The sequence below is a fragment of the Cyprinus carpio genome, chromosome B13 (genome assembly GCF_018340385.1).
Source record: "Cyprinus carpio isolate SPL01 chromosome B13, ASM1834038v1, whole genome shotgun sequence".
In the NCBI taxonomy this organism is placed as follows: domain Eukaryota; kingdom Metazoa; phylum Chordata; class Actinopteri; order Cypriniformes; family Cyprinidae; genus Cyprinus; species Cyprinus carpio.
The window spans coordinates 29555770-29581936 of NC_056609.1; the positions used below are offsets into that span (position 1 = coordinate 29555770).

Here is a 26167-nt window from a genome sequence, read left to right on the forward strand (position 1 = left end):
TGCCCTGCCTCTCTTGGCAAGTTAGTTTCTAGAGCTACGTAAAAGATGGAAAGTTGCAGACAACAAAAACTATCCAATGGTTTTCTTCCAACTGCTTAAGACAAATACAGATTTTGCTGGACATGATGTACGACAGCGAGCCTCTAAATACTGGCTCCACCCTGAGCAAGATAGCATTCCTCACAAGGAGAAGTGAAAGCACCCTGACACATGTGAATTAAAAGCAAATACAGGGGGCTGCATGCCACAGTGCTGTGTGACCCCAAGTAAACAATCATCTGGCAGCATACTCATAAGCTAATTAGCAAAGTGGCTAGGGACCCGTATTGACCCACCACTATGCAAACACACAGGCGATTGATGTTGTGTTGAGAGATAGTTAAGCAGTGCTGAGTTCAGAGAAAAGGCCCATGTCTTGCGAGTAAGAACCACTCCAGACATGATTCATAAGAACTCTCACTTCAAAGAGAGAGAATGCAGTAGAGACGGCAGAAAGGGGTCTGAAGAAAAACACGGGATCAAATAAACCACTTGTCATTTCCTTCAACGTCATGCGAAAAAATCTGTTGATAAAAAAACAGAAAATAATTTTGACTTACCTGTCAGTCTAAAAAAATGTGAATAATAAAATAATACAAAACAGAAATGCACTAACAAAGGATGTGCATGGTGCCACGCAATATTAATATATTGAAAACAGTTTAAAAAGTATAGTCCCAGTTGTTTAAAATGGTATAACCGCATTGCTAGGAAGTACATCTTTGCATAATACCTAAAAAGAAAGCAAAGGAACTGTTCACATGGAACAAAATTTACTCACAAGAACAACCCTAATGACTAATAACCAGAAGTTCATCTGCTAAACAAATTAGTTCCACCTCAAAAACACCAATTTAGACACACCATAAATAGACTACTGATTTTATTATACTGCTATTACTGAATAAACTGTCTAAACCAGTGTTATTTTAATATTGTTGGAATACTATTTGTATTAATATTTTGAAATCAATTCTTTATTTTTATATATTTTTTGTTTTCATATTTTCATTTTCAAGTTTTAGTAATTTGGTTGTGTTTTTGTCATTATTATTCTTCTTTTAAAATGTCTATATAGCTTACACCCACACTTCAAGTTTATACTTTTTTATTGTATTTTTATTTATATTAGCACATCAAGTTGCACTAAATGAAAAAGAGAAATTAAATATGCAGAAATAAAATGCTATGGTTTTCAAATATATGTGAATTTATTTCAGGTAAAGTTTATTTTCAAGTAACTACTTTTTCCAATGGCTTTATTTTGTTTTATTCAACTATGGAAACCCTTGTCTGCTTGTAATACAAAGCATTTGCAAACATGCAAAACAATAATGCTCACTAACAGTTTGCTGTGTGTCAGTGTGTCAACAGAGACATGGATGTCTGTATTTAGGGGCTTCACTGCTCTAAGCAAAGACTCATGTCTGCCAGGAAAGACCAAGAAAGAAACTGCAAGAGTACATTCCCAGGTTCCATTCATTAAGTTTGTAAGCAGGCTGAGGTCAATAGAAAAGACATTACAGAATGAACACAGATCCAACATTAAGCTTCACCAATCATCTTTTTTTATATATAGAACTGAAAACAATATATACATATGAGCAATTCATCAAAACTCACTGAAAGTCTTGAGATTTTAATGCATGGACGCTTAAGTAAAACTTAAGTCACTACATAAAGAAAATACTTTTAAGGTCCACTGTATGCAGTATTTATGTGAATGCATGAAGCATTCAGGAAGGCTATTCAGCTCTGTTGTGACTGTGACATATCACCATGCTATTTCGAAACAACGCCAGCATTTGGACAGGAATGCATTCCCTAAATAACACGTCCTTTGAGTTTGACTAATACATTTCTATGACTTGGCCAGGAATTATCCAGTCATCTCTTCCAGAGATGAGCTCGACAAGAAAATAAAAACGGACACATTCTGCATTGTATTTTTCCATCATGTTTTCCATACACGTCAATCGTGTGCAATTAACACAATCTTATATGTGTATTGCTTTGTCCCTGTAAAGACTAACATGAAATCTCTCATCTTTTATTTTTTAATGGAGCAGTTTATTGAGCCTTTGGACAAAAATAATAATAATAATCTTGCAATCTTGCATTAAAAAAAGTCTGCATGTGTTTTTTAAGTATCTTACATAATGAGACGTAGTCAGAATATGGAGCTCATCGAGGAGGAATAAAACAGTACAATTGTATTCAGAGGCCCAAATTGAGCAAAATATGCAATTTGGTGCAGATACTGATGTTCATTTGGCCAAAAATTGATGAAATTCTGATAGCTTGTAATGTAAATCAATGAGATCTTTATAACAGTATGAAAGATACATTGAATGGTATAAATATCAGTCAATAATAGTAAAATGATTTTTAAATGCTTAGTTTGGTAATCAAAACATAATGCAATGCAATACAATGATGATTGAGAGATGAACAAATAAACATTCCTCGAAGGCCTGATGGATCATATTTGATACTAATTGTTCTAAAAAAAAAAAAAAATAGTGCTGTCAATTGATTAATTGCATCCAAAATAAAACTTTTTGTTTATATAATCTATGTGTATACTGTGTATATTTATTATGTATATACTGTATAAAGACAACCACATTCAGCATAAATTTTGAAAATATGTGCAGTATATATTTATATTCACATAAACTATATCATATATAAATATATTTAATATATAAACAACATATTTTTCTTAAATATATACATGCATGTGTGTGTATTTATATATCCATAATAAATATATACAGTACACACACACATATTATGTAAACAAAAACTTTTATTTTGGATGTGATTATTCGAGATTAATCGCTTGACAGCACTATAAAAAATATTAAAGTTATTCTTATGTTTATTTTTTAAAAATCAGTAAAGATTTGACAGCAAAGAGACATGTGAAGCATGGTGTACATTTGTACAATTATACTAAAAAACCTGTTACTGACAAAAAAGTAAATTATCACTCAGATGACAGAAGACATGACGTAGATTCTGTGCAACAGGTTTTTCAGTAAATTCTGATCATGTTGATCATCTAGATGCTTTAATATATTTTCAAATGAAGCTTCTCTGACTGACCTGGTCAATGACAGAGTCCAGGGTGCTGAGGAGCAGGAACCCGCGTCCCCGCACCAGATACTCTCCCAGCGCCACCATGTGACTCTCCTCCTCGTCCTCGGCCCGCTGGGCCACCGCACTACACAACTGGTGCACATCGGTCAGGAATTCCCGTGCCAGGGTGTTACTGGCCCCACTCATGTCCGAGCTGATGGAGGAGAGAAAACCAGAGCATGACTACATGTAAATCACCTGCTGGAACCCACGACAGCTCTGCTTTAGTTTCACATACATTGCAGTTCTCTTTTTGTATAAATTAACAGGAAAATAAAAACAAGTGAAACTGCGCAGTTGGTTTCATGTCCCATAAAATTTAAATACAAGAAAATCTGCTATTTTTATAAACTAGTATGCTTCTACTGTTTTTATGTTTACATGTAATTAATTAAGCAGTCTCAGGGCTCCAGAAAACAAAACAAAAAAGTACAGTAAGGAGCCATTGGCTCCTATAAAAAAAATAAAATTAAAATAAAATAATAAAAAAAAAACTTTTTTTTTTTTTTACATTTTAACATTTCGATCATACGGTCACGTGTTTATGTCTCATCTTTTCTTGATTTATCAGCATTTTAATCCATCTTGTAGATGACCTGGGAACTAAGTTTCACTTAATGGTGGAACTAAATGTCTTTTCCACCTCGAAATATAGTCACAAATATTGTTCATTACACAGAATCTGTACCAATATCATGGAGCATAATCATCACTTGGTTTAATCACAACAAGTTTAGTAAAAATATTATTATGCAATAGCGCATAAATATAGTGAAATGCTCCTCTTAATAGTTATTTTTCTAGCTGACTGATGAGCTTATTGACACTGAATGGTTATTCTGATTATTACGTTGCAATGTTTACAAGCTTTACATGTTTTCCACAGTTTGAAACACTGAATGAGCAATTTCAGACATTACAGACATTTCAGCTGTACTGTAGGCTCTCTTATAAAATAACCTACCTTTTGATGTTAATTCATGTTCATTATGTAACTACTATAGTAGTAAAGGGAACGTTAATGTAAAAAAAGTGATCAATATTGCCAATATCTCACAAAGGCTGGCAGTCCATTTAATCCCACCAGTTCAGTCACATCAATAATGCAGCTAACTAATCAAACTTGATCAGTGGAATGTAGTTTATGGTATGCACACAGACTATGACTATGTGAGGCCTGACAGGAACTACAGTGATGTTACACAACAAGATTAGGCTTCATGGACACGGACAGCAGATCCTGTCATCAGACACTGAGCCAGCGTACTGTATCGCATCAACCAGTTATTCCATCCACCACATCGACCGCTGGACAGGATTTCAGCCGTCTCACTTTACCAAACCACAGACAGCAGAACACATGGTCACAATAACAATTCCCAGACATTGATTTAACCTCATTACTTTGAAGGTATTAGGGATGATCGCAATATTTACACATTATATTGAACCCCAAAAATCAAAAGAAAAAATTAAAAAGGATATTTTCACAAAATTATCTTATTATTAATAATGATAATAAATTGTATTACTTTTTATAATAAAATCAAATTATTATATTGTATTTCACTGTTGAATTAAAAATGTTTTGTAAAACAATATTATAATAATAAAAAATATTTTACAGTACAAGTGTAAAATTACATTTAAAATTTGTCTTAATTTGTCATTTTCGAACGTTAAACCATAAATTTAAATTATTTTTAAATATAAATTAAAAATATAGTTTATACACAACACACACACACACACACATACATATATATATATATATATGGCATATTCTTTTTATATATATAATGCCATTCTTTCAGCTTTTAAAACAAAAATCAGAATGATTTTATACAACAGTTCAATAAACAAGTTAATATTAAGAGACTTGTGTTTTAGACACCATATTGCCTGTTTTTGTTCTATTTCGCAAACAGAAATAATTCCAAACACAGACACAGCACTGTTTTGCTTTTTTGAGTAACACGACAGTGTTTTGTTCCTGAATGAATCAACCGTTTAAATGATTCGGTTCAATCGCAATGACTCGCTTATTAACAGTGACTTACTGCCACCTACTGGTGGTTTTAATTTTACATTTAAAATTTTTTTTTTTTTTTTTTATAATTTCAAATATCAGTATTCAATGTTTTATGTATCAAAGCATTATTTTTTCATTTGTAGCTGCAGGCTAAAATATTTCATGTCCCTCAGAGCTGCATTAGACAGTGGGTAAATATATCTATTCCACTTCAGATGCAGCTTTTTCTTTGCATCATTGCAAAGATGAATTTTGTTGATACTGATTTCACCTTATTATTTTATTTAAAAAGACAAATCTAACTAAATAAACAAAATGTGACACACTCACAAAATCTACTACATGTACTCTATAAACACTATACTATGTTTTGTATAACTACAATAAATAATTATATTTATAACTCAATTTAAATGTATTTTTTCTCTCTGGGCAAGTAAATGCGCCTCCAGTAAAATCTACAATATCCAGAAACACACACACTAATCCAGCCGACCGACAGTACCTCCTACAATCAGCTCGCAGTGAAACTCAATATCTCCATCATCGTCTGCAGTGTTTCAGCCACATCTTCCAGTCATGGTCGTAGTAGTCTCCACTAAACTGCAGGAATCAAGCCTACATCCGCATGCCTCCACGCTTCACTAATGACTGAATTTTCTGTCCTGCTCCGTGAATTCCATTAAATCGGAATTTCAGAGGGAAGCTTTCCAGATTTTGAGTTGATCAGTGCATCACATGAAAGCATGTGATGTCACATGCCTGCACAGGGGCAGGCTGGGAAGCAAACTTCTGGGCAGGCCTGGGGGGTGACTCTAATTCAATTTTGTAGTGAAGCTTAGATGATAAACCTGCCATTTGCAGGACGCTGAAACAATCCTGTTATGTAAAAACAAATCTTAGTCTTCTGCAAACCGTATTATCTTAATTTGCACAACTGTGTAAATATAAATATGCTTGGACTCCATCTTTTTAAATAATGAATTTGCACAACTGTGTAAATATAAATATGCTTGGAATCTTTTTTTTTAATTAATTTGTTTGTTAAATTAGTTAGTTTATATAATTTATTTGTCTTAGTTAATGAACAATATCCAGTTGTATTTTTATTAACTAATGTTAAAGTTAATGTTCTGTCATCATTTACTAATGTTGTTCCAAACCCAAAGGACTTCAATTGCTTTCAACTGAAGAAAGCAAGACATTTTGAGAAATGTCTATGAAAAGTGTTGTTTTTGTTCATACAATTAAAGTCAATGAGGTCCAGTGTCTTTTCTTCAAAATATCTTCTTGTGTGTTATTTTTGATCATGTTAACAAACAAAAACTTGTAAACTGTTACTGATGTCCCTTACCTCGGTCAAAAGCAAAATTAACAAATATTAAGTACTTAGTCATTTTTTCCAAGTAATATTTTCATATCAGGAGTACAGAAGCTAGTTCCCACCATGGAATAAAAATAAATAAGAATTGCAGAATTGTAAGAATTGCGAGGCTAAAAATTCAGAATACATATATGTTTAAAACTAAAAATGTTATTGTCATTTATCAGGCAAATAACAAATGGAAACAACTACAGTAAACTTATTCACACAAAATAACCCCAAAACACTACTGTGACTGAAAAGCTTACACATACTGGTGGATTAACCATTACAGAAACATAAAAAAATTAATTTGATAATCACCAGTACTGTTAGTTTAGGGCAGATGTGGCACAAAACGTACACTGGGTGGTGGTCTAATAAATTTGTTAAGCACTGTACATTTCATGAAATGCAAATACTCTGCACTGGTCAATACACACATGTAAACACCCTATATTATGTACACTGCACTACACTCCCATTTTATTATCATTCCAATTGCTATGCAAGTTAATAATAAACTCATAACTTGATAAGCTGTCCCACTTTACCAGTATCTCCCTCTCCCAGTTTGCCAGTATGCCTATGGTAACATGGGACAGAGGAAAAATGATTCAATATCTACGGGAAATCAGACAAGTTTGCAAGAACAAACGTGTGAATAATCACACAACTTCTAATTTCTGGGTGAACTATTGCTTTAACAAAGCAATTACTTTATTATCTCACTCACATCAGATAAAAGTTTTGAACGGGTCAAAGGGTTTCATATGCAATAATCGCACACTAATGCGTTCACATCAGATGGGCTGTAGCTTGGTCCAGTTACAGTGTCTCGGCTAAAGTTCCAGGAACTGCACATTATCACAAGATAAAGATTAGGAGCTGAGAAAACACACTTAATTGAGCACACGGCATGTAGCTGGTTGGACAGAGAAAGGAATTTTTTTATTAGTCTCATAAAATGATCTTCTTTTATCAAAATGATGATTACCATAAGCTCTGTGGCAGCTTGCTGTGACTTTAGCTCATCTAAACAAGGTTCAACTGACTGAGGGCAAATCTGTAATTGGGTAAATTACACACACACGCACACACAAACTCAAAGTTTGAGTGAGTCCGTGTTTTTATTTAGTGACAAAAACATGATGGTTTTCAGTGAAACAACAAAGATGTTACTCTAAGACACTTAGACATCTGGATCATCTTGAAAAAGAAGATGGCTTACCAGAATTTGAGCGCATCCTTTGCTCTCGGGTCACTGAGCTGTCGCACACAGTGAAACGTGCAGAGAAAACTCTCCAAACACTGAAGACTGACCTGAAATCAGAGAAAAACAACAACATACATCTCTGTTATGAAGGAGATTTGATTTCACAGACGAAGTTTATGTTTGCATTTTCTGTAGAAAGCGCAGTTTAGTATAGCCACTTGGTTTGGAGTTTGTTCAAACATATAACTTTTGAATGGTGGTAAAAATAGTGCTGATTTAATTGAGCAAGCACAAGTAAAATGCTCTTGCAAGGCTGCTTTGCTTTGTGCATTTAGTAGTACATCAAAAGTGCAGTAAATGTATTATATTTCTACACAAACGTATCAAAATGAGACCAGTTTTGATCAGCAAGTCTTTTCCTTCATTCAGTCGACCAGTGACTACTCAAAACACCCAAAGACGTCTGTTTCTCCTTTTACTGGAACAGACACAGAATAATCACATTACATGGAACAACTTCCACTCACATGAGCGAGTGAGTAAGAGGCCAGACGCAGGGAAATGTGCTACAGCTGCTGCTGCATCTACATGAGTGCGGCTGTTCCTCAGATCACATACTACACATACTCTACCCAAAAGCAATGAAAAGATAGATAAATAAATAATACATTTATTTTTATTATTTATTTGCTTGTTTTTATTTTGGGTTAAAATATAACCCATGACAAATTCTTAACTGGTTTTGTGAGGTTCTTTCATAATAGTAGTAGTAAGATAAATGAATCTATCAAGAACTTGTCAAGGGTCTTATTTCAATCAATCAATCAATCAATCAATCACAAATAAATATATCGTATTCTTCATTCATTGACATTATGATTATTTATTTATTGTTTATTTTATTTATTTAATATTTTACTATTGGTTTGAAACATGACTCATGAAAAATTCTTGACAGATTTTGTGGGATTCTTCCATATTATTAAGCATAATCACATGAAATCCGTCAAGAAAGGTCATATTTTAACACAAAATTTAATATTATATATATATATATATATATTTATATATATATATTATATATATATATATATATATATATATATATTATATATAATATATATATATATATATATATATATATATATTATATTATATATATATATATATATATATATATATATATCAGGGTTTCCGTTGTCCGGTAATTACCGGACATTGGCCGGGAAAAAAATTAAATGTCCGAAAAAATTAAATCTCTCCGGTCAAATTGTCAGATTAAAACTGCCTAATTATGCCTAACGGCCCCGCCCCCCTAACACAATCTAAATCGACCGTTTGAAAGTTTTTAAACAACATCGCATGTTGCATTTCAAATAACTAACGGCTATAATATAGACGCCAAGGAGGATACTGAATCAGGAACGCCTGAAGCCTCAGATGTCCAGAGCCAGACAGCTCCGCCACCACCGGAGAAAAAGCCGAAGTGTAGGGCGTATGGGTCGGAATGGAGTGACAAGTTCCCATGGCTAAGATGTGAGGTAGTTGATGGTAATGAAAAAAATGTTCTGTTCGCGCTGCGAAAAGGCAGGACGACGCAACGGATTCACAAGAGGGTCGAATAATTTGAGAATGTCTGCTCTCATTGAACATAGTCAGAGCAATGACCATGTTGCGGCGCACAATTTAACGCCACAGAGGGGGGTTCTCGCTGCAGAATCGGATCAAGACGAAGCAGCGAAGTCGCCTTGCGGAGAACAAGGTTACGCGGCTTATGCGCATTGCAAGTTGTGGAGAGACACTGGGAAGTTTTGATTTTAAGTCGGCAGCTGCACAATTCAGCACTGCACAAAAGCGTAAAAAGTAGCCAAAAATGACGCGAGACAATGTTATAGGCCTAGTCATTTGTTTGTTCAAGTTCATTTACCAAGAAGTCATTTCACACGGTGGCCAATTTAAATGTTACCAGCTAAATGAGACATACTGAGTTTATAATTAAGTTTGCTTGAGTAAAAACAATGCTATATTCGGATATTTTATGTGGGGAAGGGGGGTTGGTTTGTTAAACTATGAAATGTGAAACCATAGTAAAAAACAATTGGTTGATTGACGCCAATCGGACGTTCGTGTTTTTTTTTCCGTCTATTTGAAAGTCAGGCTAATAAACATGTTGCATATACGGCCTGATTATGTCATTTTTTAAGTTACATAAACTGCTTTCAGTTTTCCTCAACTTGACTAATTAAGAGGCGATATTTGACTGGCATATCATCAAAATGTCTGGAAAACGAAACCTCTGCCGGTCACTTTGACCGGGACCATTTTTTTTCTAGCGGAAACCATTGATATCTATATATATATATATATATATATATATATATATATATATATATATATATATATATATATATATATATATATATATATATATACACACACAAGATAAATACAGTAAATTATATTAATACTACTACTACCAACTATAATAATCATTATTATATATATTATTTTGCATTACTGTTAATGATCTATCATTTAAATTATAAAATACCTATACATCAGAAATCACAGGCATGTCTGGAATGTCTGATCTTTCCAGGATTTGCATTTGCAGATGAGCAGTCACCTGACCCTTTTAACTGGTAACCGTGGGGGATGTGTGTTAATGCGGTCACAGGCTTGACTGATCCTCCAGCTGTCTGACCACACGCACGCGTCTGCGGGAGTCGCTTCACTAATCCACAGCTTCTACAGAAGCATTTCATATGGACAAAACCGACAAAAAAACAGGTAACAATGGCTGCCTGAGATGCTCTGATCAATCCTTTAACTGCTGCACTGACATGCTTCATTGAAATTATTAAGTTTTGGTTAATAAGCATGGCAAAATATACGACCATATAGGATTGCAAAGTGGCAGAAATTTTCCAGTAAATTTCTGGAAATTTTCCAAGGTTTCCAAAAATTTCCCAAAAATCCTGCAAAGTTTTAGAAATTTACCAGTAATTTTCCGCCCCTTTGCAAACCTACAACCACACACAATTAGTGAATCAATTAATTTTGTTAAAAATTAAGGGCCAAACCAAAAAAAAAAGATTGTACTCACAGAATAAAATCATTCTGAACATTAATTATCAAACTTATTTAACCACAAACATGACGTCTCTTCTGTGTGAATCTCAAAAATAAGTAACTGTCAAAAACACAATCAAGCCATCAGCCCAAAAACAAGAGAAAATGTGCACTTTTATCAGCATTTTATCTCATATGTTCTGCTCTCTGCATTATTCAGGTGATATTGTGATAGAAATCATCAATCATCTATCAAAATTACTGTAAAATCATGTCTAGAGCTTATGTCAGTGACTCAGTTTCCTACAGACTCGACCTGTTTCAACAGCTCTGTGCAAACAAAACACTTCCTAGTTTTCGTGTTCAGTCACCTCAAACGACCCCTTTATAAAAATAATCTTCACTTGGGGCTGTGCCTCAGATCACATACTATCTTGTCCTAAATGGATGAATCTCATGAAACCTGTCCAAGAACATACCACGTCATATTTCAACCCCGCCCCCCCAAAAAGTAAATAAATAAATAACATGTGAATCTCATGAAACCTATCAAGAACTTAAATTTAAAATTAAGGAAAATAAATTAATAAATAAATAAATGTTGAACATGTCAAGGGTCATAGTTCAACCCAAAAAATTAATTTGGGGGAAAAACATTAAATAAATAAATGAAGTGGATGAATCTCACAAAATCAGTCAAGAATTTGACATATATTTAAAATCAAAAATGAAAAAATACAAATGTCCCAAATGTCCTAAAATATCCCAAAATAGCAAGCCACAGACCACAAGCATCAGCCTATTTGAAACAGTTTATCACACTTTAATCTAGTGTCCATACACTTTGTTAGTAGTCTCAAAGGTTTTCAAGGCAGGGTTATTGCAGGTGGCAGAGGTCATGACCTTCTGCAGGTTTCAGACACTCACCAGACAATCAGGGTCCCACTATCTGAATCAGAGCAGGAGATGATGGTGAGGGACTCAATGGACAGCGAGAGGCTGGAAACACGGGACACAACAGAAAAAGAGACAGACAGGATGAGACGAACAGAAGATGAACATGACAGGAAAACAAAAATTAAACAGAAGGACAGAGAAACAGGAAAGCAAGGAGGATGCAGCTCTAACTATTTTGAGAGAGAGAGAGAAGTTCATGCAGAATCAAATCAAGGTTCAATCTAACTGAACATACAGATCATGTGATGCAAAGTTCCTCTGCTCACAGGGATCTTTTACGGTCACTTGTGTTCCACATACAGATTTCTGAACCAATCACCTGAGCTCTAAATGTCATGTGGCAAATCACTCTGGAGATGCAGGAAAATGAAGTCCACACTGAATGGCTCTCTGCTAGAACAAACACCGTCTTAAACTCTCACTATAGAGACTATCTTGAGCCGTGACATCAAAAATAACAGACAGGAAAATGCACTTTTAACACTTCTAAGAGCCCTTCAAAACAAGTGCTTACATCTAGCAGCAGGTGCCGACTACTAAAGCTAACCAGCCTAATCTAAAACCCCTGAGACAAATGATCTACAAAAATCAGAGAATTAAAATATACACCACAGACCATTGTTATGTGGTACGTGCAAATTTCATTCACACTACATAAAATGTAGTCAATTTTTACAGTCACAAAGCAAGTCTCAAACCAAATGTAGCAGCTACTATACAGTATTTGGCTTTGAACGCAGCAATAGTCTCGTGACCGTAATGATTCAGACTCTTCTCGAGCCTTGTTTACAGTGTTTTCCAAGAGGTTACAACGGTCAGGATTTCCCAAATGTCATGTGACCCAAGATCTGGCCTTCTCAATAAAACACTAATAGTCTCTCTGGATACACCATTTACTTGTGTTTTCTGTCAGCTCTGTTTGTCAGTCTATAGTGAACTCCACAAAACATGAACAGAAGCGCTGATATCAGGACGACCAGAGTGGACACTGATTTTTTTAAGTTTTGCAATCGGCTTATTTGCTTGTAAAACATCTGCCAATCGGATTCTTGAAAAATCAAGATCGATGCATCACTAACAAGAAATGCCGGGACAAGTATGTGGCAAATAATTCAGGATCAGGTTTGATTGCTGAAGCTTTCAATTGTCAATTGTAATTGCACACACTATTGCACATACTACATTTGATGTTCAAGACTTCACATGCACATGTTTTCAAAGCACAGACTTTTTGGTGTTTTTCTCCGTTCATTATCTGGGTTTGAGTCATTTTAACACTTGTTCATTAGTCGAGAGACTGGCGCGGATCATATGTTTTCATATGAAAACTGGGCAGCATCTAATTAACACGTTCTCACCCCGTATCCATCGCTCAGATACACATGCAGCACAGGAAGCCACACATGTTAGCGTTGGCACTGTTAACTTGAGCCGGTCGCATAATAACTACAGTGGGTTTGCAGAAGTGTCATTTTCCTTCTGTTGCAAAAAAGGTCAAAAAGCAGATCTTGTTTTTGCTCGCAGTGTTTTGTATGTGAACTCAAACTGTACAGATCTGATGTCGAGGATTAGATCAAAAAGTTAAAGCTTGTGCAGCATGCAGAAAACAACTCAACCCTTAGTTTGCACGAACAGTAAAACAGAGAGTTTCGAAGAAATGTAAACATCATATTTCTGCACTAAAAATGAGTATGTTCCATATGGCAGCTTTGGAAAAATTATGCCTTTATTGAAAAGTTTTTTTTTTTTTTTTTTAAAGGTCTTTTTAAGTGGATTTCCTTGAACTTTAGCTAAACTGAAAAACGTATATAATAAAAAAAAGAAAATTTTATATTTTCATATATGCACACATATTTTTTTTTTTTTTTTATGTTTTTTTATATGCACACATACATATATATATATATATATATATATATATATATATTATATATATATATATATATATACATACATACATACATACTACACACACACATATATACACAGTGGATTTCATTGATCTTTTGATATTGATATGTATATTGTAGAATATGCAAAATGTTAATAATTTTAACAAAATAAGAGGGATCATGAAAAATGCATGTTATGGTTTATTTAATACTGTCCTGATTAAGCTATTTCACACAACAGATGTTTATATATTCTCCACAAGACAAAATAAAAACTGAATTTATAAAAATGACCCCCTTCTAAAGTTGGATGGAATGAATGTTAATACTGTGTGATGTTTCCTGGATGTTCCACGACTGTCTTTCTGTTTAAACTTTGATCCGAGCAGATAAATGGCCCGTGTGGCACCGTTAGCCGAATTTTGAGTTCCCCATTCCCCCAGGAACCAGGATGAAGGACTGCTAGTAAGACTAAACAACCTAGAGATGCCAGCCAAACAAACATGTACACACACGTTTACATGCCTGTCAGATGATTTCAGATGAGGGCCGAGCAGTATGATGTAAATCCACAGTATGGCGGTAAAATCTGTACCATAATCAGTTCTTTTGACCACAAACTGAATCCCAGTGACAATACCTTGGAGTAGCGACTTGTAGGAGCCCAACATATTTGCAATTATGCAAGAAAATACAGTGAATTTGTTTTCAAAAATGTTCAAAAGTAAGTTAATTTGGAGTAGAAACTAATTGAAGTTAACATCAAACACTGGTGAAGCATCACATAAAATCTGAAGTCATTTACATAAATTAAACATTGAGCCGGCAACACGACAATGACTTTTCTGAACAACTAGTTGACTGGTTAAAACGAGTCAGAGTAACCTCTAGTTGAAAAGAGCATCTAATCAGATCACAGCCAGCAGTAGAAACGTGACTCACCAAAGAGAAAGATGAATTATTCAAAGCGCTGAGTCAATTAACTAGTCCACTGAGCAAAATGTACAATCTGCCTGTAAGTGGGGCGTTGGTGGAAAGTATAGATGCGAGGCTCACGCTAGATTTCACAAAAGCAGAAATGCAGGATGTTGAACTAAACGATTGCTTAAACGTGATTTAGAAATGCCAGTGGCAGATTTAAGGGTGAACTCACATATTTAGCACTGCAGATGTGGATTTAAACATTTCGAGCAGAGCAATACACATACAGCAATACAGGTTCAGACACACAGAATTTGTTTTCTCGTGAGTCATAACTGCTGGTTTTTCAGAGTAAGATCTGATGAGATCGATCAGTTGATGCAAATATTAAAAACCCATGTTTCTGATTAACTCTGATGAACTGAGATGCTGGTGGAGGTTCACTGCACTCCACACCACAGGACATGTGACCCAAAATGAACCACAGGACATTTTAACCAAAGTGAACCACAGGACATATTACCCAAGTAAAGATCTGAAGTATTGGCCAATCAGAATATCAGATTATCCCTAATCTCCAGCCATTAATTCCAATGTCCCAACATTTTGTGCGTCCTAAAATCACTGTTTGCAACAACATATAGGTGAGTACATTTTACTTTCATTTCAATTGTAAAATTATATTTAATAAACAACAATACCTAAGCAATTGAATTCATTAAACAATAATATTTTTGTGAGTTTTTTTTTTTTTTTTATTATTATTTTTTTTTTTTACAAAAAATAAGGCCCTATGAAATTTTTTTTTTTTTCAGAAATTGTTTGATATCTGATTTAAATTTTCTGGATTTATGATTTAATACAGACTTATAAAAAAACAGTGAAATGAAGGCATAAAACGTTTTAAAAGATTATTTCTTTAAGGTAATAAAATAAAACTTAATTCCTTTTATTTTCTGGCAAAAAAAGCATTGCACAACAGAGGTTTACTGCAATAAAACAAAGAAGAACTGTGATATTCCTTAAATAAGGTTTTAATATTATTATTATTAGTTTGAGATATACATACAACTGTACAATAGCCACATTCAAGTTAAGATGAACTTACTTTGACAGGTTGTCGGGAAGAACTTCAAGCTTCTGTGTGTATTCATATTGAAACAGCTTTTTATTTTTATTTTTATATATATATATATATATATATATATATATATATATATTCACAGACATTAGTCCATGCTATGATATGATTAACTGTACAGCTCTACTTTTAATTTATTTCTCCAAAATTTGCCAAATTCTTGTGACATTCTGCATTTATTCTAGAAAATATATGATTCATTGCATTCATGATTGTTTTTCACATCATGGAAATCAAAGGGGCCTATAAATGTTGACAGAATTTTCACAGTTGGGTGAAATTTAAAGCTCACTGGAAAGAGCATATCTTGATGTCACTGGAGACATCTGATGGACATACTTCACAACGAGACCCGATTAAACTAGCAGATTTCTCAATAACGGCACTGCGTCTGCACTTCATGAGAAAATGCAACAATCTCAAGTAATTAGGAGTGTAACAGTACACAAAATTCATGTTCAGTTCGATACAGGGGTAATTGCCTTTGCCGCAATTTTGGAAATATTTCTGTTTTAAACCATGAAGGCGAGCCAATGGATATCACATAAGCAAAGTGCAAACTTTGCGCAAGAGTTATTGCAGGTGAACGTCTTAATCTCAGTCAATTCACTCGAGAAAGTGAAAGTAAAAATGGAAAGACAGACCTTTCTGCATCTGACAGTGCATATTCTCTCAGAGACAGCGAGACGAATCTACTTCAACATATGCTGATAATGGTTTATTATAGCTAATTGTTTTCATTTATTCCCTTAATATTTCTCTTGTGGCCTGCACATAGCAAAAAAAGAAAAGAAAAAGTATTTAGTATTAAACAGGTTGTTTTTGAAAGTTGTTACACCCCTACAAGTAATCTAATGCCATTTCATCTGGACTCGTCACATAAACATTAGTCAACCTCATAAAAACTATAAATGAAAATAAAACAAACATTTTAAGTATCTAACTTACCCACACTCAACCAATGTCTTCAGCGAACAAATAAAACACTCCTCAGGTGTGCAAAAGAATCGCTACTCACACAGACATAAAAAGCAGAAAGAAGCGAGAGCAGCGAGCATCCTGTCAGCAAACAACATCCCCCTTATCAAATCTAAAAACATCTCACGCAAACCTCAACTGATTTAAAGCAACACTCATGTTGAAAGTCTCTTCCAATGAAACACCAGCCCATATAATGCAATGGAAATATGAGTGGTTTGTGTAACACATCAAGATAACGGCTGACCTTTTCTCCAGGTTTCAGTTTAACCAAACCCATTTTCAACACTCAGCATTGTTCAAATCTGAACTTCAGATCAGATCTAAAGGCCCACTTACACCAAGGACCATAACTACACCAAAAACTATAACTATAAAGGTATAGCTAATTAAAATGATAATAGCTATAACTTTAGTCATTCTATTTCTAAAAGAACAGGGAAGCAAAATCATAATATCACTGAAATCACTTTTATAATGATTCTCTTCTAGATGATGAACAATAAAAACATCTGACAGCCAATCAAAATCCATCTGACTTTAGAAAGCTTGAGCATTTAAAGTGGCAAATGACTAAAAAAAAAAAAAAAAAAAAAAAAGCTTGAGGATGCTTTTTGTTTTTTATTTATAGTACATTGTATATTTTGTTGTTTTTTGTTCTAACATAGTTGCATTCTTGGTGTGAATGTGCTTTAACTCTACAACTTATCTCCATCTCATACAAAGGCTACAGGTTGATTTTACTTCTAGTTCATCTATTACACTGGAATTGGAAGGTCAAAAGCATTGCATTATGGGATACAGTTTCCAGTATAGTGCTTGTATTTGAACTATTATATTTTAGTTGGAGGGTAGTGGGCATTGAATTATGGTTTTAGGTTTACAGTCAGAAAATTTAGGGGCGCACACCGTAAATCCACATGCTAACCAAATCTACTAATTTCCACTGTATTACTAATAAATACTTTAATAATAGATGCAGAAATGACAATGTGCTGTTTCAAATTCAGTGTCACATTTTATTCTGCACTTTCTGCAAGTTTTAAGCCATTCTTCCTTTGAAGGTCGAGCTGCTTCTTGTATTTGGTGAAGGGTAGTTCCTCTTTAGCAACGAAGTAGGCCGTGTTAAATTTCAACATCATCTCTGCCTCATCTGCGCTCTGATTTACAGTCATTTGTCTTATAAAAGCAACTGGCAGTGGCGTTGCTTTTTGATTTATAAACATGTCACGGCATACTCAATGCTTTAGGCTGAGATTGTGTTTAATCAGTGTATTGTGTTTTAAACTGCGAAGTGCCTGTACTATCGGCAAACTTTGTGTTCCCCGCAGTTCTGGGGTCAGTGGCGCCCCCAGAAAATTTTAATAGGGGTGGCCAGATGAGGCCACAGTAAATCTTGGGGTGGCCACACCAAAATAAAAGAAAAAGGGTTTTGCAATATTGACAAAAAATTATATTTCTGGGATTTTATCGATAACGATAAATAGACAATATTTTGCTGAGTGTGTTATTGTGCTGATATCTTATTTCTAATTGTGCTGACAGCTGACTCCTGAATTTATTATTTTTATCTTTACGCCATTTTTTCTAAAAGTGTGCACCATCTTTTAGGTCAAATACTTGCATTTGGGCTGTTCCAAGCAAATGCAATCAGTATCAACAAAATTGATCTCTGCAATGCAGAGAAAATAGAAGCTGCATTTGAAGTGACATTTAGATGTTTTTTACACACTGTGTTTAATACAGCTCTGTGGGACATGGAATACTTTAACCTGCAGTTACAAATTAATAAATAATGTTTTTTGATATTTTAACATAAAACATTGAAAACTGATGTTTGAAATTATTTAAAAAAAAAAAATGAAAAGGTACCTTAAATGTGAAATTTAAAACAGCCAGTAGGTGGCAGCGAGTCATTGTTAATAAGTGAGTCATTGCGATTGAACCGAATCATTTTAAACAGTTGATTCGTTCAGGAACGAAACACTATCATGTTGCTCAGTGAGACGCAAAATAGTGGCTGTTTTTGGAATGATTTTTGTTTTTAGAAATAGAGCAAAATCAGGGAATATGTTGTCTAAAACATAAGTCTCTTGATATTAACTTCTTGTTTTATTGAACTGTTGTATAAAAATCAATATCACATTTGTAATTATGCTGACTTTTGGAGAAAAACGTCACTCTTCGTGTTATAGTAACTATATGAAATTATATATTCAATTATTTATTTTTTTTCCCCACTTAAACTATTGTGAATTCACATTCTCTATTTAAATTTATAGTACCCACTTCAAATCATCCTGGGGTGTCCACAGTTTATATAGTGGTGGCCGTGGCCACCCTTGGTCATCTCCATAGACAGTAAAAAAAAAAGTCATCTCTTGGGGGCGCCCCCTGTCTGGAGTAGCTGCTGCAGTACTCGCAATTCATATAGTTCGATTGCTTATAGTACCTTAGCCAGCTGATTTTTTTCAGCCAGTGTTCTCGAAAATGGTGAGTGCGGGCTTTTTTCGCCACACCAACCTCTGACTCTGCATCATCATCCGACGGTGACACTGTAGACTCTGGCACTGGTACACTAGCCGCAGGTCGGAAGAACGAATCAATAGTTCGCTTGCTCATAGCTCAGACGCACGACATATCAGGTTGTGATGATATTTGTCTGCGTTTCCCTCCCACAGATGTTTACGCGCGCTCGATTATCTTTAGGCCCCTCCACCTCCACACATTTTAGCCACTTACAGTGGCCATTCCCTATTCTTCTCACACGCATTGGCCGCCTCACAGACAGGCATCACTCAATGAGACGCGAGTGTGTGGGCCTCACAGACACGCTCGCGTCTCATGAGTATGTGTGCGAGTGTGTGTGTGTGTGTGTTTGCGTGCGTGTGCTCTCGCGTCTCATTGATTATTTCATTGCTCATTTCATTGATCATTGACGTAATGTATAAAAAAAATACGGAGGGTGGGGGAGGCAAATTTACTGGTCACACATGTGCGACTGGATGTAAAATTCATTCGCACACTCTCAAATTTTGGTCGCAAAAATGCGACCATTTGGTCGCAGTCTGGAGCCCTGACTGGAATTGGAAGGTCAAAAGCATTGCATTATGGGATACAGTTTCCAGTAGTACATAGACAAATTTATGCATACACAAACTATATAAAGCGATAATAGCATGTGTAGGTATGCAACTGTGCCGTTTCAAAAACAACCATACTTCATTTCAGCAACCTAAATAAGTTCAACTTCATCCCATGAACATAAATGAGCAGTTTACCAGATGGATGGCAATAAATAATTTGAAAGAACCTGGATAAATGAATGGAAACAGCATCACAACAGGAAGGGAGGTCCAGTGGTCACACAGTGTTTACTAGTCACTGGCGATGAGAGGATCTGTCATCGCGGTGAAACTATACTGCAGGAAACTGAAAGTGTGAAGTGCACGGCCACAAACACACATGAACAGAAACACACCCACAAGCTTACATAAACATAAAGACACGGAGACCCTCTAACAGCGGTGTACCGTGTGATGAGGACAGAAATGTTGGGGTGGGGCTTTGTGGTTGTCCTATACTGTGTCTACATACTATATTGTAGTGGTAGATTGCAGAAATTACACACTTTAAACCTCTAACTAGTCGAAATTTACATTGCAAAGACAGCACAGAAGCCCCCTCTGAGCAGCATTAACCCTCTGGAGTCTGAGGGGGTTTTGGGGCCCTGGAGAAGTTTTGACATGCCCTTTTCTCTTGGAAATTTATTTTTGTTTTTGTTCACAGCTCCTTTACTGGAAGTTTCTGCTGGATTGGGTATCAGTCAGACAAGACAGATCCAAATCTGATAATGTGCTTATACTACTCTGTGTTATTGTTGAGCCCCATGAAAGGCAGAAAAACATTATTCATGGGTTTCATGTGACATCACACAGTGGTGCAGCGGTCATTTGTAGGACCAAATTGCAATTCCGTCAGTCTGCTGAGCTGTGCTCTGGCCTTTGATAACAACAAACCACAATGGATTATTTACCAAGAGATGTGGATGTATGCGATTCTTTTGATTAAATATTTCTCGTAAGCATAGATGCGTTTTTACATTTTAGTATTTTAGTTAACAAGTTCATAATGAAACTTGCAAGAGGTTAAATTCTCGTGCGAGACTGCTGATTAGCCAAAAATAAATTTGTTATGCTACTCCGAGATGTTTCTGATCTTTGATCTAAGAACAGTTATGTGAGTCTATTTACGCTGCACTAAACTTTGAGAACAACACTCCGATCTGCAAACAAACAGATGAAGAAGAGGAGGATGATGACGGTCCAGCGCATACAAGGAGAAAGGTTTGTAGTTTTAGTTTCCACATTCTTATTTTTATGAATGTTACTACTTCAAGGATGTTAGAGTGAAGAGGATTTGTTTGTACTATAAGTATTATAATTCTAGAATTGTTTTTTCACCCTTGTATGCATGCACTGTCACGATCAAATGCACTGTAAATGCCGGATTTTTAAAAACAAATAGTCCTACCAGAAGGCAAAAATTCACAATTTTTCAAATTAATTACTGGTCATAATACTTGTAATACTTCATAATACAATAAAAATGTTTGATGTGAGCAGTGTGCGAGCTCTACTTGGGGATGGAAGTGGTTCTCTGACTGCGTAGCACAGCCACACGCGCCACAGTTAGGCTTATGTTTGGGATGATTTTATTTTAAATGCCATAATGTCAGTTGAAAACATTGCAATTGTGTTTTAAAATACAACGACGAGCACCACAAAACCATTTAAAGAGGCGCGTTCAGCGGTCTCCATGCGGGATAGAAAACAAAGTCAACAAAGTAAAATGATTTCAAACATATGGCGCGCTCTCTCTTTATTTTATCAAATGATCTTAATCACATCTATTCATTTTATAATCCTGCTACTAGCATTTTATTCAGACTAAAACTCCTTTAATTCAAGTGAGAAAGGTTTTTTTTTTTGAGTGGCTTTTGCACATCCTGTCATACTGGCGACTGCGACATAGATGCATTTTGCAGCATTAAGGTTAATGATTAATCGATTAATTGATCGTTAATTTAAACGAAAACTGACATCCCTAGTCTCTACTTCATCCGCAAACTGAGAAGAGCCAGAGCACCATCCCCCATCATGTGCACCTTCTACAGAGGCACCATCGAGAGCATCCTGACCAGCTGCATCACTGTGTGGTATGGTGCCTGCAACACGTCCTGCTGGAAGACTCTTCAACACATAGTGAGAGCAGCTGAGAAGATCGTTGGTGTCTCCCTCCCCACCCTCCAGGACATTTACGGAATCGGTCTCACCCGTAAAGCCCTCTGCATCGCAGGTGATCCCACCCACCCATCACACAGCTTCAGGGAGGACAGGGAGGACAGGACCAGCAGACTGAAGGACAGCTTCATTCATCAGGCTGTCAGGAAGCTGAACTCGTTCCCGAACTTGCCCCCCCTCCCCTCTTTTTTCCCATGCACCACTGAACTCTGAACCTCAGTCTGACTGTTATTCATAGTAACAGTTAGGTAATAATTATTTAAATTATTTTACCAAGTACAATACGTTTCATTCCAAACACTTTGCCATTTACCAATGTGTTTTTCAAAACACCTTTTACAATGTGAATGTTTTAACCTTTATTTAGGCATATTAAATGTTACGGTCCACGTGTACATTGAAATGCCTCATTCATTCAAGTAAACGCATGGGTAATTTTGCAAAATGTTAAATATTTTATCTACACTTACTGTATAACTGCTGTAATCACATGGTTTTGTAAATAAATGTTCCTCATGCTAGCTTGATCAAGCGAGTTCTTTAATGGGTTTTAAAACTACTTTTATAACAATGAGATGTTTGTAGATTTGTTAATTCATGTTATTTATGTATTATAATCTATATAATTAAAATGAAAGTAAACGTTTTGTCTAGGTAACGTTATCAAGTATAAATGAAATATTAATGAACAGTACAGTAGATATAGAAATGAAACTGGGTAAAGTCTGGAGGCTGCGCAACAGGCTGAGTCCGGCTTGGATGCGGCAGTGTCAAGCTCACTTCAAGAGCACACAGTAACTGAGGTTTATACCTGTTAAAAGAACAGGCTCAATAAACTAACACAGATTTAATACACTACGTATCAATATCTCTTCCCTTTGTACTAACTTTTCTATGTGGACTCGGAGGCCTGCACAGCCTGCACACTGTGACTCTGTGTTGTTTCAAGTGCTTCATTCTGCTCACGAGATGCGCATGAGCACTCTGTGCCACTATGTATTGGAGCCTTTAGTATTATAATACTTTTCTTTTACATGTCTTTTATATTTATATATAAATGTATTTACTTGTTTTTTCATGAATGTATTTTACAGCAACACAAAGAGCAATGTATAACATTTTACCAGATTTAGACTTGTAAATAAAAATGTTTCACTAGATTTTATAAAATGTTTGTGCACCCGTGATTTTTCTAGAGCATCTTTTGCTGCTGGATTATACACTAACCTAGTTTATTACTTTTACCATAGATTATGTTTATATACTTTTTCATTTGTTATTTTTCATTCTATATGTAGTAGATTGTGTTTAACACAAAAGAGTGACGATCAGGCTAACACACAGAAGTATAGAAATTATACATTGATTTAAAAAAAAAAAAAACGCGCTGGTATCAGATCGGTATCGGCAGATACTTTGAATTTTCGGGATTGGATCGGTAGGTCATCGGTATTCTACTCCTCCCAAACATCCAGAAAGGCTTTGACAGGTCAATCTGGATGTGTTAGGCTAAACAATCCGACTAAAGCAAAGTGAACTTTCATGAAAATCCACCAAGCCGTCTATCAAACTGAATTACAAAAATCTGATCTCGGCCTAAATGCACTGATGGCAATCAAGAACTGTCAAATCTGATCATTTCTGACACTTTGCTTGTGCATCTTATTATAAAATCAGGCATGAATTCACAGTTAACTGTTAATCACACGCCAACCTTGCAAAGTACAGTGAGAATCAAACCAACAGTCAACATAATCTGAACTATTCTCGGCTGGCGCTCCACGACAGCTGCTCTCAGCAGACATGCACAAGACAAATATGATCAATTAGTGCTTAAGCGGGCTTAATTATCAAACTATTTATATCTATGCATGTTCTACACATTGTTTCTTGCTGTGTGATTTTAAAAAGCTTTAATCATAGATGTAAATATAAAACTGACCACTGTAGTACCATTGTGTTTTGGACATGTACCATGGTTATACCATAGAATTCTTTACAATTATCAATGAACACCATGAAAATCCATGGTAATTAATTATTAAAAGTACCACGGTATTGCTATTACAAACTCATACAATCACTATACCATCACAATACTGCTTTTAAAGGGAGTCCAGGGTGGTTGGTTGTAACTCAAGATTCAACTGGACATTATAAACCTACAGCTCAAGATCTAGTTAATCAGAACTAGTCAATTTGTTTGTCTACTAACCCAAAACAAAATAGTCTAGTGCATTAAATCCAGTAAATATGTCTAGCAGCCCAGACCGCCCTTAAGATCTAGATCTAGTAAACCAGAACTAGATAATCTGTTTGTCTAATAACCCAGAACACCTGAGTGAGTGTTCAGATTTAGATCTAGTAAATCAGAACTAATAAAGCTGTCTATATATAGCAACTCTACAGATCAAGAGTTACTAAATCAGAACTAGTCAATTTGGTTTATGTATAGTCACCCAAAACAAAATAGTACATCTAGTGAATCAAATCTAGTACTTTTTTCTAGTAACCCAGCTCTCCCTAGTAAATCTACAGATCTAATAACTCAGAACTGGTAAATTAGTCTCTCTAGAAACCCAGAGCACTAGTAAACCAACAGAACTAGAGCTAGTAAACCAGAACTAGTAGATCTGTTTGTCTAGAAACCCTGAACACCCTAAACTAAGGCTACAGGTGTAGACACTATAGTTAGTCTATAGATGAAGATCTAGTAAATCAGAACTAGTTAATCTGTTTTTCCAGTAGCCCAGAACATCCTAGTAAACCTACACATTTAAATATAGTTATTCTTAAACTGTAACGTTAAATCTGTTTGTGTAGTAACGGAGAACGCTCAAGTGAATATACAGATCAAGAACTAGTCAAATCAGAACCAACTTAGTTAATCTGTTCGTCTAGTAACTAAACCAGAACACATTTGCGAACACACAGGTTTCAAACTTAATGTTTATTCCCGACTTCCAAGCAAATCTTTGACAAGCCCCCACATACAAAGTTTGCTCATCGTCTAAGTTAGTGACTAATTAAGGCTCACCTGCAGATCTGCGCCCTGCGCGCGGCTGTCCATGTAGTTGTCCCAGGCCTGGGACAGATCAGCCAGGTGTGAGCTGGCCATGTCCAGCTGACCAGCACCGGCTCCGGTTCATCCACAACAGTGACCGAAGCTCTAAAATCCAGCGGTGAAATCCGAGCTGCGTGAGCGGGAACAGCACGTCATTTCATTAGGTGTCCATTCGCGAGACGTGAAGTCCGTTAAATCCGTTACTGCCTACAGAGATGAAACAGAACTTTTGAATTCACGGCTGGCGCGAATCGGGCTCTGCACTGGATCTGTTCGCATTCAAGTCAGTTTATTCCAGTCTGGCTGACAGTTGCTGTCAGGTTACAGTTGCAGGCACACAAATGAAGCATTGATATTAGTGCGATACAAGTTGGGGCTTATATTACCCTCGGCGTCAACATCAGCGTGAATGAACCAGTAAAAATTCATTAACTACAAAAAAATGGTTCGTATCTGCAGAGAGAGATTGATTTTTGTTTGTGTGTGTTGTTTTGTTGATTTTTTGAAGAAGAAGAATATTCTGCAGCAGAGCTTATTATGACACTCACTGATTTAGTTTTGTCAAATATGAGGTAGAACGAATGCCAACCAGGCATGTTTAATCATCAAATCAATATTATACATTTGAACGCAAGGTCTGAGGTCTAAAAACAATGACAATTTACGTACCTCGTCTCCGGTCTTCCTTCTAACATATACACAAGCGATTTAGAAGAAAAAATGACATGCAAAACAGTGCAGGAAATAACGCCCACAAAACAGAATCCTAAGCGGCTATTGGTTGAGTGGACTGTCGATCATATCAGTGGCCTGTGAGGACGCTCCCTTTCGCCAAGCGTTCGGATGACGTCAATCGTGTCCCCCTTGTTAGGGCGGGGCTTCGGCGCTTGCGTTTTCGTTCCCGCTGTGGGCGGGGCTGACGTGATGACGCCACCGCGCAGAGGCTGCGGGGAGCTCCAGTCACGCACGATTTTAAGCCTGACCGCTGATCTCTGATCAGATTTGAGCCACTGTTCCATGACGTCACAGTTCTTTTGTACAGAGA

The 26167-nt window shown here is 35.8% G+C and overlaps 1 protein-coding gene across 1 annotated transcript in view; it reads right to left on the reverse strand.

Moving 5' to 3' along the window:
• lyst (lysosomal trafficking regulator) overlaps positions 1 to 25943 on the reverse strand; it is an 81487-nt gene extending 55544 nt beyond the window's left edge. Inside the window, exons 1-4 of the mRNA XM_042737589.1 lie at positions 25792 to 25943; positions 25096 to 25329; positions 7810 to 7901; positions 3151 to 3337 (exon numbers count right to left, since the gene is read on the reverse strand). Of these exons, the coding sequence (XP_042593523.1) occupies positions 3151 to 3337; positions 7810 to 7901; positions 25096 to 25176 (360 nt within the window). The 5' untranslated portion in view covers positions 25177 to 25329; positions 25792 to 25943. The remainder of the gene's footprint in view (positions 1 to 3150; positions 3338 to 7809; positions 7902 to 25095; positions 25330 to 25791) is intronic.
• Between the last annotated feature and the right edge of the window lie 224 nt (positions 25944 to 26167).